The sequence below is a fragment of the Triticum aestivum genome, chromosome 3A, assembly GCF_018294505.1.
Source record: "Triticum aestivum cultivar Chinese Spring chromosome 3A, IWGSC CS RefSeq v2.1, whole genome shotgun sequence".
NCBI classification, from domain to species: domain Eukaryota; kingdom Viridiplantae; phylum Streptophyta; class Magnoliopsida; order Poales; family Poaceae; genus Triticum; species Triticum aestivum.
Window position 1 is genome coordinate 530582411 of NC_057800.1, and position 17452 is coordinate 530599862.

A 17452-nucleotide genomic window follows, 5' to 3' on the forward strand; every position below is an offset into this window, starting at 1 on the left:
AGACACCACGTGATGATCGGGTGTGATAGGCTCTACGTTCAAATACAACGGGTGCAAAACAGTTGCACAAGCGGAATACTCAGGTTATACTTGACGAGCCAAGCATATACAGGTATGGCCTCGGAACACGGAGACCGAAAGGTCGAGCGTGAATCATATAGTAGATATGATCAACATAGTGATGTTCACCAATGAAGCTACTCCATCTCACGTGATGATCGGACATGGTTTAGTTGATTTGGATCACGTGATCACTTAGAGGATTAGAGGGATGTCTATCTAAGTGGGAGTTCTTTAGTAATATGATTAATTGAACTTAAATTTATCATGAACTTAGTACCTGATAGTATCTTGCTTGTTTATGTTTGATTGTAGATAGATGGCCCGCGTTGTTGTTCCGTTGAATTTTAATGCGTTCCTTGAGAAAGCAAAGTTGAAAGATGATGGTAGCAATTACACGGACTGGGTCCGTAACTTGAGGATTATCCTCATTGCTGCACAGAAGAATTACGTCCTGGAAGCACCGCTGGGTGCCAGGCCTGCTGCTGGAGCAACACCAGATGTTATGAACGTCTGGCAGAGAAAAGCTGATGACTACTCAATAGTTCAGTGTGCCATGCTTTACGGCTTAGAATCGGGACTTCAACGACGTTTTGAACGTCATGGAGCATATGAGATGTTCCAGGAGTTGAAGTTAATATTTCAAGCAAATGCCCGGATTGAGAGATATGAAGTCTCCAATAAGTTCTATAGCTGCAAGATGGAGGAGAACAGTTCTGTTAGTGAGCATATACTCAAAATGTCTGGGTATAATAATCACTTGATTCAATTGGGAGTTAATCTTCCAGATGATTGCGTCATTGACAGAATTCTCCAATCACTTCCACCTAGCTACAAGAGCTTCGTGATGAATTATAATATGCAAGGGATGAATAAGACAATTCCCGAGCTCTTCACAATGCTGAAAGCTGCGGAGGTAGAAATCAAGAAGGAGCATCAAGTGCTGATGGTCAACAAGACCACTAGTTTCAAGAAAAAGGGCAAAGGGAAGAAGAAGGGGAACTTCAAAAAGAACAGCAATCAAGTTGCTGCTCAGGAGAAGAAACCCAAATTCTGGACCTAAGCCTGAAACTGAGTGCTTCTACTGCAAGCAGACTGGTCACTGGAAGCGGAACTGCCCCAAGTATTTGGCGGATAAGAAGGATGGCAAGGTGAACAAAGGTATATATGATATACATGTTATTGATGTGTACCTTACTAATGCTCGCAGTAGCACCTGGGTATTTGATATTGGTTCTGTTGCTAATATTTGCAACTCGAAACAGGGACTACGGATTAAGCGAAGATTGGCTAAGGACGAGGTGACGATGCGCGTGGGAAATGGTTCCAAAGTCGATGTGATCGCGGTCGGCACGCTACCTCTACATCTATCTTCGGGATTAGTATTAGACCTAAATAATTGTTATTTGGTGCCAGCGTTGAGCATGAACATTATATCTGGATCTTGTTTGATGCGAGACGGTTATTCATTTAAATCAGAGAATAATGGTTGTTCTATTTATATGAGTAATATCTTTTATGGTCATGCACCCTTGAAGAGTGGTCTATTCTTATTAAATCTCGATAGTAGTGACACACATATTCATAATGTTGAAGCCAAAAGATGCAGAGTTGATAATGATAGTGCAACTTATTTGTGGCACTGCCATTTAGGTCATATCGGTGTAAAGCGCATGAAGAAACTCCATACTGATGGACTTTTGGAACCACTTGATTATGAATCACTTGGTACTTGCGAACCGTGCCTTATGGGCAAGATGACCAAAACACCGTTCTCCGGTACTATGGAGAGAGCAACAGATTTGTTGGAAATCATACATACAGATGTATGTGGTCCGATGAATGTTGAGGCTCGTGGCAGATATCGTTATTTTCTCACCTTCACAGATGACTTAAGCATATATGGGTATATCTACTTAATGAAACATAAGTCTGAAACATTTGAAAAGTTCAAAGAATTTCAGAGTGAAGTTCAAAATCATCGTAACAAGAAAATAAAATTCCTACGATCTGATCGTGGAGGAGAATATTTGAGTTACGAGTTTGGTGTACATTTGAAACAATGCAGAATAGTTTCGCAACTCACGCCATCCGGAACACCACAGCGTAATGGTGTGTCCGAACGTCGTAATCGTACTTTACTAGATATGGTGCGATCTATGATGTCTCTTACTAATTTACCGCTATCATTTTGGGGTTATGCTTTAGAGACGGACGCATTCACACTAAATAGGGCACCATCGAAATCCGTTGAGACGACGCCTTATGAACTATGGTTTGGCAAGAAACCAAAGTTGTCGTTTCTTAAAGTTTGGGGCTGCGATGCTTATGTGAAAAAGCTTCAACCTGATAAGCTCGAACCAAAATCGGAGAAATGTGTATTCATAGGATATCCAAAGAAAACTATTGGATACACCTTCTATCACAGATCCGAAGGCAAGACTTTTGTTGCTAAATTCGGAAACTTTCTAGAGAAGGAGTTTCTCTCGAAAGGTGAGTGGGAGGAAAGTAGAACTTGATGAGGTAACTGTACCTGCTCCCTTATTGGAAAGTAGTACATCACAGAAACCGGTTTCTGTGACACCTACACCAATTAGTGAGGAAGCTAATGATGATGATCATGAAACTTCAGAACAAGATACTACTGAACCTCGTAGATCAACCAGAGTAAGATCCGCACCAGAGTGGTATGGTAATCCTGTTCTGGAAGCCATGCTACTAGATCATGATGAACCTATGAACTATGGAGAAGCGATGGTGAGCCCAGATTCCGCAAAATGGCTTGAAGCCATGAAATCTGAGATGGGATCCATGTATGAGAACAAAGTGTGGACTTTGGTTGACTTGCCCAAAGATCGGCAAGCAATTGAGAATAAACGGATCTTCAAGAAGAAGACTGACGCTAACGGTAATGTTACTGTCTACAAAGCTCGACTTGTCGCAAAAGGTTTTCGACAAGTTCAAGGGATTGACTACGATGAGACCTTCTCACCCGTAGCGATGCTTAAGTCTGTCCGAATCATGTTAGCAATTGCCGCATTTTATGATTATGAAATTTGGCAGAGGGATGTCAAAACTGCATTCCTAAATGGATTTCTGGAAGAAGAGTTGTATATGATGCAGCCAGAAGGTTTTGTCGATCCAAAGGGAGCTAACAAAGTGTGCAAGCTCCAGCGATCCATTTATGGACTGGTGCAAGCCTCTCGGAGTTGGAATAAACGCTTTGATAATGTGATCAAAGCATTTGGATTTGTACAAACTTTTGGAGAAGCCTGTATTTACAAGAAAGTGAGTGGGAGCTCTGTAGCATTTCTGATATTATATGTAGATGACATATTACTAATAGGAAATGATATAGAATTTCTGGATAGCATAAAGGGATACTTGAATAAGAGTTTTTCAATGAAAGACCTCGGTGAAGCTGCTTACATATTGGGCACTAAGATCTATAGAGATAGATCAAGACGCTTAATTGGACTTTCACAAAGCACATACCTTGACAAAGTTTTGAAGAAGTTCAAAATGGATCAAGCAAAGAAAGGATTCTTGCCTGTGTTACAAGGTGTGAAATTGAGTAAGACTCAATGCCCGACCACTTCAGAAGATAGAGAGAAAATGAAAGATGTTCCCTATGCTTCAGCCATAGGCTCTATCTGTTGGAAATATGCCCTAGAGGCAATAATAAAAGGATTATTATTGTATTTCCTTGTTCATGATAATTGTCTTTTATTCATGCTATAATTGTGTTATCCGGAAATCGTAATACATGTGTGAATACATAGACACCAAAATGTCCCTAGTAAGCCTCTAGTTGACTAGCTAGTTGATCAACAGATAGTCATGGTTTCCTGACTATGGACATTGAATGTCATTGATAACGAGATCACATCATTAGGAGAATGATGTGATGGACAAGACCCAATCCTAAACATAGCACAAGATCGTATAGTTCGTTTGCTAGAGTTTTTCCAATGTCAAGTATCTTTTCCTTAGACCATGAGATCGTGTAACTCCCAGATACCGTAGGAGTGCTTTGGGTGTACGAAACGTCACAACGTAACTGGGTGACTATAAAGGTATACTACGGGTATCTCCGAAAGTGTCTGTTGGGTTGACACGGATTAAGACTGGGATTTGTCACTCCGTATGACGGAGAGGTATCTCTGGGCCCACTCGGTAATGCATCATCATAATGAGCTCAAAGTGACTAGGTGTCTGGTCACGGGATCATGCATTACGGTACGAGTAAAGTGACTTGCCGGTAACGAGATTGAACGAGGTATTGGGATACCGACGATCGAATCTCGGGCAAGTAACGTACCGATTGACAAAGGGAATTGTATACGGGGTTGCTTGAATCCTCGACATCGTGGTTCATCCGATGAGATCATCGAGGAGCATGTGGGAGCCAACATGGGTATCCAGATCCCGTTGTTGGTTATTGACCGGAGAGTCGTCTCGGTCATGTCTACATGTCTCCCAAACCCGTAGGGTCTACACACTTAAGGTTCGGTGACGCTAGGGTTGTAGAGATATGAATATGCAGTAACCCGAAAGTTGTTCAGAGTCCCGGATGAGATCCCGGACGTCACGAGGAGTTCTGGAATGGTCCGGAGGTGTAGAATTATATATAGGAAGTGCAGTTTCGGCCATCGGGAGAATTTCGAGGTCACCGATATTGTACCGGGACCACCATCGAGCTGAACGTGAGTCCGGGGATCGTCATCGAGCTGAACGTGTGCTAAAACTCGGAGGTGTCGTAGTTTTGGTGCTTGATCGGTCGGGCCGTGAAGACGTACGACTACATCAACCGCGTTGTCATAACGCTTCCGCTGTCGGTCTACGAGGGTACGTAGACTACAATCTCCCCTCTCGTTGCTATGCATCACCATGATCTTGCGTGTGCGTAGGAATTTTTTTGAAATTACTACGTTTCCCAACACCTCGACCCTGCGGCCGGCCTGTCCGGTCGACGAGCGCCTCGCCATGGAGCCTGCACCCCTCATCGACCACAACCGCCGCCCCCGCAACAGCCACAAGGTCATCGCGTCCTCGCCAGCCATCAAGCACCAGACGTTCCTGCTCCTCCAGCATGTCGTGGTCGTCACGACAGTGGGCACCACGGCGCATGCCGCCAGTCCACTGTCCATCGGCCGCGCGCTCGAGACGGAGTTCAAGATCCCACCGCACCTTCTGCACGTCACCAACCACGACCCCGAGGACTTCTTCGTCTTCTTCACCATGCCGGCGCACAAGGATCTCGCTGTGCGGCAGGGCTTGCTGTCGGTGGATGGCGTGCCCTTCCTGCTTGAGCCCTGGCGAGAGGACGCGCATGTTGTCCGCCTCAAGTGGATGCTGCATGTGCGTGTGGTCATCGAGAAGCTCCCCATGAACCTCTGGACGCTCGAGGGGGCGGGGGAAGCCATTGGTGACAAGGTGATCGTCGATCGCTTGGACAGCCGGACGCACGAGCGCGTCGACACCAAGCTCTTCGCATGTTGGGTCTGGTGCTGGGACACTGCCCATATCCCCACCAGACGCACCATTTGGAAGCATGCCAGGGGGCGGGCCGCGTCGACGAGATGCTGGGCCACTCCCCTCCGAGCCGCGCAGTGGCTCCTCCGCCTGAGCTGCTGCAGTTCGACTTGCTCCTTCATCTGGACCGTGTCGAGGACTGGACACCGCTCTCGCCGCGATCCTCGCGCTCCCCGCAGAGTGGCATCCCCTCGGAAGACGACAAGCCCGACGAGCGCCCCTACCCCCGCACCGAGCCGGGCGTGTGGACTGTGCAGGTGGAGGACGGCAGGACGGCGATGGCGCCTGCGCCTACCATGCGCCCGCAGCCCCGCGTGGCCTCCACGGGCTGCCGGGGCATGCCCTCGGGCGGTGGGGGGCGCGACCGCGACCGCGACGGCGACGACCAAAGATACCAGCGACGCACCTGGAAGGACACCCTCCTCGGCCTGGGACGGGCAAATGCTCCCCCCCCCCGGGCCAAGGAACGGCAGCGCAGCTGGACCCCGATCTCCCGCCATCGGCAAGGTGCGCCACGCGGAAGACACATGTGCAGCGACAAGACTCTGCCCCACGCCCCCGGCAAGAGCAAGTAACCGGCAACGCGTGCGGCTTCAAAGGAGACCGCGCCGAGCAGGCGACTCCACGACGGTGAAGGCACGAGCAGCGGCGTCTCCCTCCTCGCCCTGCCTCGCCAGCTCGCCAAGCGCACTGCACCGGCCCCTGGCGCAGACTCGGTGGCCGAGTTCTTCGAGGGCGCCCAAGACACCCTGCCTCCCCCTCCTCCCCGCGCCGACGCCCAGGCTCCGGTGATCGACCAGATGATAGCCGCCAAGCTGGCCAAGCCGCTCGCCTTTGACGCTGATGAAGGGAGGGGACAACAATGGCTCCCTGGACCTGGGGCCTGCTCTCTCCCTAGCACGCCACACCCCCCAGGCGACGGCCACGCATGCGGTGCAGTTAGGAGAAGTCACCCAGAAGGTCACATAGATGCAGCTCCAGGGCGATGCCGCAGACGCAGAGCCGCCCCTCTTCGCGCCCTTGCCCCAAGCAGTGATCGGCCGGCAGCCGGTCAGAGACAAGACGCCCCTCAAGACCAGGGTAGTGCCCAAGCCGACTCAACAGAGCCTCAGGCAAGCCAGCAATCCATCACCAGTGCCAGTCTGCCAGAGGGCGACGCTGTGTCTGGTGCACGGGCTTGGGATCCTTGGCCCAAAGGAGAAGATGACGGCCCAGGAAGCGGAGGCCCTCATTCGCTGCTTCGACGAACCGTTGACGGACTCCGACATTGCTGCCATAGCGAAGCTCACCCACCTCGACCCCAGAGCGCTCAAGGCAATCGCCGGCGTCAACGACCACGTAGATGAGGCCCCGGGGCCCTCTGTTACCCCATGTTAGTTGCCTCCCGCAGCTCTCCTCGTTGACGACGACCAGCATGGTGCTGGAGTAGCGTAGGTTCCTTCATGTGTCAAGATTGCTGTAACCGTAGAGTGGGTAGGAGGATAGTTGTCTGCCGGCGGGGTTTTGGGCCTATTGGTGGCCGCCCGCAACCCCAGGACAGTCCAGATGTGTACCTGTATTTCCTTTCAACGAGTGACAGTCGTCGGCAAAATGGCCGGTTCCGCCTCTCTGTAGTTAGCATGATGAGTGTCTATTGGTTTACCCATGATTGACACTAACTGCCCCGTCATGAGCTGGAATGTCCGAGGCCTAAACACACCGACGCGCCGTGCAGTCATTTGCGACACTGCCAACACACACAAGCTTGCAACCCTGTGCCTTCAGGAGACTAAGATAGATTGTTGGTCGGCGGCCCTAGCTAGAGAGGTAGGAGGTGCAAGGCTTGACGATTGTGTCGTCCTCCCAGCGATAGGGACGCGTGGAGGGATTGCAATCTTCTGGAACTCCACTCTTGTCTCCGTCCAATCTCAAGCTATAGGGCAATTCTCAATCATCGCCAGAGTAACGCTTGCAAATTCCGTGACTTCCTACTGGCTGACCACGGTCTATGGGCCTACTGACGAAGTACGGAAGGATGACTTCCTCGCCGAGCTTGCAAGCGTTGCGCCCCCACCTGGCGAAGCGTGGTTGATCAATGGCGATTTCAATATCATCTACGAGGCTAGGGATAAAAGCAACAGTAACATAAATCGCCGGATCATGGGAAAGTTCAGAGCAGCCATAGATGCAGCTGGTTTGCATGAAATCAAATGCAAAAATCGTCGTTTCACTTGGAGTAACGAGCGACGAGTCCCGACACTAGTTAGCATAGATAAATTCTTCTGCACCATCGCCTGGGAGAGCCTGTTCCCGACCTACCTCCTCCACGCAGCCTCCACATCTTGCTCCGATCACCGCCCCCTACTCCTGGCACCAACTGCAGCCCCTCGACAGCCAGCCCGGTTCAGATTTGAAGCGTTCTGGCCCAAGCATCCACATTTCCATGAAACCGTAGAGCGGGCATGGAATCGCCCCACGCCGGCGCGCTGCGCTTTCGCCAGGCTGAACATCAAGATGGCCCGGGTGGCCAGAGACTTAAAGACCTGGAGTAAATCGCTTTTCAACGATGCCAAGATGCAACTACACCTCGCCACCGAAATCGTACTGCGCCTTGATGTAGCACAAGAAAAAGGGCGCTCTCAAATATGGAATTCCACCTTCGCAAATCCCTCAAGTTGCGCATTCTAGGGCTAGCCGCAATCGAGAGGGCTAGAAAACGACAAGCCTCCCGAGTTACATGGCTGCGCGCCGGAGATGCCTCGGCCGCCTTCTTTCAGGCAAAGATCAACTCTAGAAATAGGAAGAAGTTCATCCACACCCTACATGGACCTACAGGTGTGACCACATCTCAGGAGGATAAGGAAGCACTGATCTATGATCATTTTAACTCCTTGCTGGGGACGCCGGCCCGTCGAGACACCACCATCCACTGGAACTCCCTCGACCTACCTCACCTTCAAGGGGGTGGCCTAGATAACCCTTTCACCGAAGAAGAAGTATGGCTCGCGATCAAATGCTCTCCAGTTGAGCGTGCACCAGGATCGGATGGCTTCTCGGGCATTTTCTTCAGAAGCTGTTGGACTGTCATCAAGGACGACATCATGGCAGCTTTTAGCCAATTCTACAACTTAGTTGGTACAAATTTTGCATCTATCAACACGGCCCTGGTGGCCCTGATCCCAAAGAAGGATGGAGCCTCCTAAATTGCAGATTTTCGACCCATCAGCTTAATCCACTCCATCGCCAAGCTTATTGCAAAGGTGCTCTCAATGCGGCTGGCCACGGTGATCCATACGCTAGTCTCCCCAGCGCAATCGGCCTTTCTCCGGACCAAGTGTATCCATGATAGCTTCCTCTACGTCCAGAATTGTGTCAAGGCACTCCATAGAAAGAAAACCCCGGCCTTGCTACTAAAACTGGACATTGCCAAGGCATTCGACAATGTATCATGGGAATACATATTAGAGCTGCTGCAAAAGCTAGGTTTTAGCGCTAGATGGAGAGATTGGATTGCCCTCCTACTCTCTACCTCATCATCGTCCTTCCTGCTAAATGGCATCCCGGGCCAGCGAATCCTCCACCGTCGAGGACTGCGACAAGGCGACCCCCTTTCGCCGTTTCTATTCATCCTAGCGATCGACCCCCTGCATCACATTCTACGGGAGGCCACCCAACGGCAACTAATTGTGCCTATACCAGGAAGGGAACTAAAACTTCGTATTAGCCTCTACGCTGACGATGTGGTCATCTTCGCCAACCCAGTGCAACACGAGGTAGATGCACTCCTAGACATCCTCCAAGACTTCGGCAAATCAACGGGCCTGCATATAAACCCTTCAAAATCGTCGGCCCTCCCCATTAGATGCGAGAATATTGACCTACCGACTGTGCTACACAATTTTGGAGGCAATCTAGGACAGTTTCCCACTACATACCTTGGGCTCCCAATCACCATCACCCGGCTGAGGCTGGCAAACCTACAGTTCATCCTAGATAGAATCAAAGCCAGGTTGGTTGGCTGGAAGGGCAAGCTACTTCCCATTGCAAGTAGGAGAGTGCTGATTCGAAGTGTTCTCAGCGCCATGCCAACTTTTGCGCTCACTGTACTAAAAGTTCCAAAGAAGCTATTGAAAGAAATTGACAAGTGCAGACGCCGGTTCCTATGGAAACATGATGACGAGCTGACGGGGGTCAGCTGCAAAGTAAGCTGGCCCGTGGTGTGTGCGCCAACCTCCAGGGGGGGCCTGGGCATCCCGGACCTGGACCGCTTCAGCCGTGCCTTGCGACTGCGATGGCTCTGGATCCCCTGGGTTGATCCGGACCGCCCATGGGTGGGCACGACACCACCATGCAACGGGGAAGACAAAGCTCTGTTTGCGGCTGCGACGATGGTAACAATTGGGGATGGTTCAACAGCCCTGTTCTGGCACTCCTCTTGGATCGGCCCAATCACGCTGGCCACTGCCTACCCAGCCCTCCTCAACCACTCCAAGCGCAAAAACAAGACAGTTCAAGAAGCTCTTAGAAACGACACTTGGATTGAAGACCTGAGACATGGAGACACGCAGCCGCTGCTACAGCAGTTCATCCAGATCAACCGCTTGATCATCGCCGCTGCCCCGGAGCTCCGGGAGGGGGAGAGGGATACAATCTGATGGAACCACGAGGAAACAGGCAAATACACATCAAAGTCAGCATATGCCATGTAGTTCCAGGGACGGATCCTATCAGCTTTGGATGAGCTCGTTTGGAAAACATGGGCACCAGGAAACATCAAATTCTTCGCTTGGCTGCTACTGAAAGATCGCCTCTGGACAAATGATCGTCTCCAACGGCGCGGTTGGCCAAACAACTATTTCTGCCAGTTTTGTGTCCGCAACCTGGAGTCGACCCACCACTTGTTCTGGTCATGCCAAACAGCGCTTGAGGTCTGGGACTTGATGGGATCAAGAGAAGGATGCCAACAGCTAGCTCCACACCACTCATGGCAAAATTCCAACTCTAAAGCGATCATGCAACGGATGATCAGCAAGACCCCGCCGGCCAAACGGAAGGGCGCCAGCAGGATCATGCTTTTGACTTGCTGGGAGATATGAAAAGAGCGGAACAGTTGCATTTTCAGAGGCAAGCAGTCGGCTGCAAGGGACATCGCCAAGCCCATCAAAAATTCAGTGCATCTTTGGCGGCAGGCGGGCGCAGCATGCTTGGAGAGACCCTTCTGTGATCCGCCATGAGATATAGGCCATTGTTTTTTTTCCACTTTTTCGGTCAGCAAAGCCTAGACCGAAGCTGAGCTTGTTGTAATCTTTTCTGTACTGGTCTTAGGACCTTCCAACACACCTTTGTTTTCCCACTGCTTTCTGCTAATGATATGAAAAGCCAGCGATTGCTGGATCTTTAAAAAAAAGACTTTTTTAGGGGAACCTATGAATGATTTTTTTAGAAAAGAACCCAGGTATCCTTCCCAAGGTGGCACCTTTTTTTTTTGAGATGAATGTGGCACTGAAGGTATGAGAAACCATGGTTGTGGCAAGGTGTTGCCCAAAGTGGGAATGTGGCTGTTGTTTTCCAAACGATAGGAGGGAGCACGGCGGCACTCTAAATGGGACAGTGGTATGCTTGCTGAACTGGGTGATGATTGAACCAACAGAGGTGGAGGCGATGGTGGAGGACTGGAGGTGGACACGGTCTTGACGGTGATGGGTTGATGAAGGCGGTGGTCGTTCTCTTGCTGGAGCATGTAGGGTGGTGACGAGCTACACTTTTTGCTCGAACAGGGTGATGACGAGCTGCAGCGTGGAGAAGGCGTTGACATTGTGGTGCGAAATAATTAAGCAGATTGAATTCGTCATGACTCTTGAGAACTGACCTTTGATGAAATGTAGTTTGGGCCTCTTTGATACACATGATCCTAAAAACGCGGGAACAGAAAAAACATACGATTGGATTGTTTGATTGCATCGTAGAGAAAACAAAGAATTATTTCAAAGAGATTTGAGTGGATGCAGAAATCTTATGGAAAGTAGTACAAATAAATCCTTAGGAAAAATTCTTGTAGAATTCAATCCTATGAATCAAACAACTAACATAGAAAAAAAATATTATAATCCTTTAAAATTTCTATGGAAATAAAGCTGAGCACTCGTAGCCTATTCTCTAAAAGAAAAAGTGATGTTCAATGAGGATCATCCATTCCACTTCGATTCTTTGAGGTGGAATTATCCTTTTCTAGTAACAGGGGGAATAGTTTATAATCTAACACATGTCATGTACTGCATATCTTTTGGAGGGGTTGTGTAAAGGCAAAGGCAACGGTATATATTGTTATCTAGGGAATGGTTTGGCTCGGTCAATCCGTCCATGAATCTGTATGGTTGGATAAGCTGCAAATTGGATACAGCCGCCCTAGTGGGCAAACCAGAATTACAAGTTGGCTAAGGCTAAACTATTCACACCGTTTGAGTTCCTTTTTCACCCTTCGTGCTCGACATTTCCCACTACCCACTATGGCTGCCGATTCTTCATCACTCTTAATATGATGATTGCAGACGTCAATACATCTGTGTTTTTTTTTATGTACGTCAATACATCTGTTAGTACCGCGTAGATTGGATTTAGTCCGAGGTCGCGGAGCCTCACAATGACCCCAATGCTAGGTGACCTTACATGATGCAATCAAATTTATTCTAGAACTAGAATATCGCTGTTCTTCTATAACGAGTTGCCAAAGTCTTGACTGTTGCAAAATAAACAAGAGCCGCCCAAACTATTACTGTAGTAATTTATCACAGGTAAATATTTTCATCATTGACATGCTCAGAAGGGTGGGCAAAGCTCATCCCAAGCAAATCAAACTACCGCAGTTTCAAATTATTATTTTTGAAAAATCCACAGGAAAAAAAAATACATCACATCTACAGATGTATGTAGACGTAGTTTAAAGTGTATATTTAGGAACGGAGGGAGTAGAAGCATTATCCAGGCTATGAAGGACTTAGATTGCAGATTAGCAGTTGTAACCTGGAGACTTCACATTCAACCTAAATGATAAGCACCAGCAGGTTTAGGTTTTGGAAGCAACAAAGTAAACAAGAACATATATGACATGAAGACATCACATGAAGCTAGCTATCTTAAGCAAGAAAAAAGGCTCATGCCTAATAATCCAGGCTATGGACTTAGATTGCGGGTTAGCAGTTAACATAGAGACTTTACATTTAACCTAAATGACAAGCTCGAGTACCCAGCAGGTTTAGGTTTTGGAAGCAACAAACTAAACAGGACTCCGTTTTAAGTAAATACGTAACCAGAGTGGACAAGTGATGTTCCACACTAACTTGAATGCCACCTTGACACTTGACAAAATTGCATAACACTAGCATCTATGGGAATGTAAGGATTATCAGTCGACAGTGAGATTATGTCAAAGGATTAACACACCTCTAGCATACTTTAGAGGCTTTTAAAAATGACAAGCTGATTCAACACACCTCTAGCCTACTTTCAAGTGATATTCTAATCACTGATAAAGGAGGAGGTATCCAACACAAAACATGTGCTTTGAGAACCATCTAACTAAATCTGTTTTAGATATATGTTATTTAGTATTCTGAAAGTAGAAAGTACAATAACATACATATGATGGTGCATGACCAAACAATCATGTCCAGTCAAATAAAACAAATATGTTACACACAGCTTCTTCTAAGATCTTGAGTTAATAAAGGTAATACGATGCCATTTTTCCACATGAAGCAAAAGCTAAATTACTATCCTACACTGACTCGGCTTAAACATACCCTTTAACCAAACAACACTACACTAATGCTTCCAAGATGAGAATATCACAAAATCTATCATGTGTAGAACAACAGCTAATGAAAGACCTCAAGAAAGCAGAGAACTCAGTTATAGAAAGGTGTTAGTACATATATACTGACAGATCCTGTACTCATGCCTCACTTCATTTCTAGTTTGTTGAAATGTTCCATGCATAAGTGAAGACAACTGATTAATGTCCATCCTTAGTGTTGATACTATGCCTTTTTTAGTTGCACAAAGAGAGATGTTTATACCATATCAAAATGACAGTCAAATATGGCTCAAGCAACGAGTTTGACATGCCCTGCTAGAACACATATGCCATTAACTCTAGAAAGCATACCAGGAAAAATTGTATATTAATTCAAACCTTGCTTTTTGACCACAGTTCTCACTGAAATACATCTACCTACTGTTCAAGAAGTTTATGCAATACTATCAAAATTGTAACAGATAGGTTCATCTGTATTGAATGTCGTGAAATTGGCACATAGAAATGAATGCTCCGGTGGACAGGATAGGATGTACACGTACAAGCAAAACTGTAAATACACCATGTATGTAATTTATTGTCATAAACTGTGGCCCAAACATAAAGCACATACACAGAAAATACCAGTCGAATAAACTGGGAACTACTTTGGGCAGAGCACAATTCAAGCCATAAAGGCATCATATCTAGCAAGCATCCACTCAATATATCAGTATAGATAACGGTCGGAAGTAAATTAATGCCTTCATGGGGATCCAAAACCAGAAGAGGCTCTAGATAAAAACTGATAGGACACTGCGACTAATGAACACAGATAAAAAGAACTTCGAGCGTATATGAAGGTAACAATCAAATGTCGTCTAATTCTTGATAGAACTCCCAATACACTCGCTCTATGCAGGTATGCCCAGTAAAACGTCAATGCTTGCAGACCCAGAATCAATCTTAAATACCAGGGTGGTCAACTAATAACTAAGCACACAAACATGATTGATATTGTTAGAAGGCCACACACTCGCCTGATATTACTCCCCATTTGATCCAAGCATAAATAACATCGCATAACACAAATATTCACCTCAAATTAACCAAATCAGACTTCTCAGGTTTCAGCAATTGCAGGAACAGCATTTCATTACATCTTATTTAACACATATCGCACAACATGTGAGAACAAAATACTCCGGTCTGACTACAACAGTACGGGAAACAAACCGAATGGAGATTCCTTCTCCCTGACCGAAACCCTGCAGACGGCTCGGAGTCTCGACATCCACCGGAGGCGACGCTCACAGGAACTTCCTGTACGGCCGGCCGGCGTCCTCGTCCTGCATATGCTGCATCCATTCCAACCACACACGCCCAGATTTGTTTTAGGGTTCGGGGAACAGAGAACGAGATGCGGGCAGAGATGGGTCTGGATCTTACGAATTCGCGAACGATGCCCTTGTAGACGAGGATGGGGACGGCGAGGCCGAAGAGGCCGATGACGGCGAGGCTGCGGCGGGTAAAGCGGAAGTTGAGCTCGAGGTTCTCCCGGCCGGCGTTCCACTCCTCGATCCAGCGGTTCTTGTTCACCTCCATGCCGCCACCCATCTTCTAGTCTCCTCTCCTTGATCCGCCGCCTCCTGCTTCCTCTCCGCTCTCAGAATGTGCCGATGGGCTCGCCGAAGATTTGGTCTGGTTTTGGTTCGTGGTGAGACGGGCAGACGGCCGCTCACTTCTGTGCCGATTTAGGCAGACTCGAAAACCGTGACCGCAGCACGAAAGCGTACTTACTTAGTGCCAACATAAATGTTTTTTTTTTCACGATTACACAAAGTTTGCGTATCTTTCATCACTGATATAGGAGAAGAAGTTGAAGTGAGAACATAAATGTGATACAAGCTGATTTTTTTTCGCGAATACACAAAGTTTGTGTTCCTGACTGATGTTCGAGTGACGACGGGCAGACGGGGGCTAGCGGCTGACGGAGGTAAATCCGGCTGATCTCGAGGTAGGGGATTCCAAGCTAAGCGTCTAAGCATAATGATACCAAGGACACGGTTTTTATCTAGGTTCGGGCTCTCTGAGAAGATAATACCATACGTCCTGCTTGTGTTTATGGTGTCGAAGTAAGTATAAAGTGCAAGTGTCAACCCAAAGAATGTAATTTGTCATCTACAAGCCTAGCCCCTTGGTTATAACCAGAGGTGCTAGGGTTACAACACCTAGTCGGCTACATATGAGGAAACTGAATCTTCCACAAAATTAGGCTTCTTGGCGTGCACGTAAGTCTTCTAGATCCTACTGTTTATGCGTCATGTGCCGCTTGATGTGGCCCATTTCGAAACCTACAAGGGGATCCTTGGTCCGTCCCATTAAGAAGGGAGGACTAATTCTAGTTCTCAACCAAGTCTTAATAGATAGCTAGGCGACGAAGCAAGTTTACAACATGTTTCTTAATGAGAGCAAAAACATCTCTTGTGAAGATTCGCCCCCATGAATGGGCCTAAGGAAGGAGTTGAACCACCGCTCATGGAGATATACCGCCATCCATGATGGAGATGTAGCTTCGCCGCCGCCCATTAAGAAGACGAGCAGGGAGCTCTGTCGCCACCCGAGGAGATCTGGTGACGCCCATGGAGGAGACGAGCAGGAAGCTCCGCCGCTGTCCTCGTCCTCATCCATCGCCCCCATCCCACCTCCCAAGAGCTCTGTCGCTGCTCTAGCGCATGAACGTCTATCGTGCTCATAAGAAGTTTAGCCTGCACTTGCCTCCCTCCGGATACTGCTCGATCATAGGCCATACACGTGATAGTGAGAATGAGAGAGATAAAACTTGCAACTGCAATTCAATAGCGTGGCCATCAAACGCAAACATGAGAAATAGTTGTTCTTCTCGGTTCCCAACTATGCAATACATGGACATTCAAATAAAATATTTATATATACCTGATATTAAAAAAAATTGTTTCTCTACTTTTTTTTGTTTCTGGAGGGACCAAGATATTTTTTCGTCAGTCGTAGGACTAACATTTTCCGTTCTCCCCGAATCCTCTCGCTCGGGTTTGATTTTTCGTCTTTTCGTCCGGTGAAAAATAATAAAAAAAGTGGCTCACAAGGGAATCAAACCCGCAACCAACAGCAGCAAGCCCCGTGCTGCTAGCCAGTGGGAACGGCTGACTTTAGGCTACTCATAGTGGGGAGTATCATATACTAGTATCATGCATATGATACTAGTGTATGATATTATCTTCATAGTGTATAGTATCATAGAGTAATATCATAGATTATCTTATTTATAGCCATGCATGACACAAAGTAGCGTAGTATTTAATATTCTATGTTATTTACCTATGTTACTCTAACCCTTTCTCTATTTTTTAATTTTTTGCCACATCAACGTGTTTGCTATTCCCAAGTGCACGATACTAGCTAAGATAAACCCACTATGGCTAGGCTTAATGCAAGTCTTGCAGCATAACAAAACATAAAAACAGCTACTCCCATGAGTTAACCACCCATCTAGCCACTGTAATTCTTCAATTTGTTGTCTAAAAATTGCAGCTCAGTTTATATAAACTATAGGCAGCGAAAGTTGTAAACTTTTTGAATTTTGAATGTGTTTTTCTTTTTCAGAAAAGTAAATACTTTTGTAAAAACGAACATTTTCAAAGTACGTTAACAAAAACTTAATGACTCAAACATTTTTTGGGAATCTCAAACATGTTTTGCAAAAAGAGAAATTTTTGAAAATGAAAACATTTTTTCAACCTATGAACAACTATTTGAAAATGTGATCATTTTTTTAACAAGAAAAAAATTGAAAAATGCGAATATGCTCTAAAATTATGAAAAAAAATTCAAAACACTAACATTTTATGAAATCCCCCTAATTTTTTTTGAATTTGCAAAAAAATAAGGAAAGATGAGTATTTTCGAATTTGTGATTTTTTTTAACAGAAACATTTTTTTTGAAAATGACTAACATTTTTCGAAATTATGAATAATTTTTCAAACCACAAGAAATTGTGAAATGCCCCGAACATTTTCTGAAGTTGTGAACAAATTTTGAAAACATGA

At 46.7% G+C, this 17452-nt stretch overlaps 1 protein-coding gene across 1 annotated transcript; it reads right to left on the reverse strand.

Moving 5' to 3' along the window:
- Positions 1-14449: 14449 nt before the first annotated feature.
- On the reverse strand, positions 14450-15121 carry LOC123062065 (uncharacterized). Its single transcript, XM_044485396.1, has 2 exons — positions 14816-15121; positions 14450-14724 (listed from the first exon to the last, which is right to left on the reverse strand). The coding sequence occupies exons 1-2, from the start codon at positions 14981-14983 to the stop codon at positions 14677-14679; spliced, it is 216 nt and encodes a 71-aa protein (XP_044341331.1). The 5' UTR covers positions 14984-15121; the 3' UTR covers positions 14450-14676.
- Positions 15122-17452: the final 2331 nt, after the last annotated feature.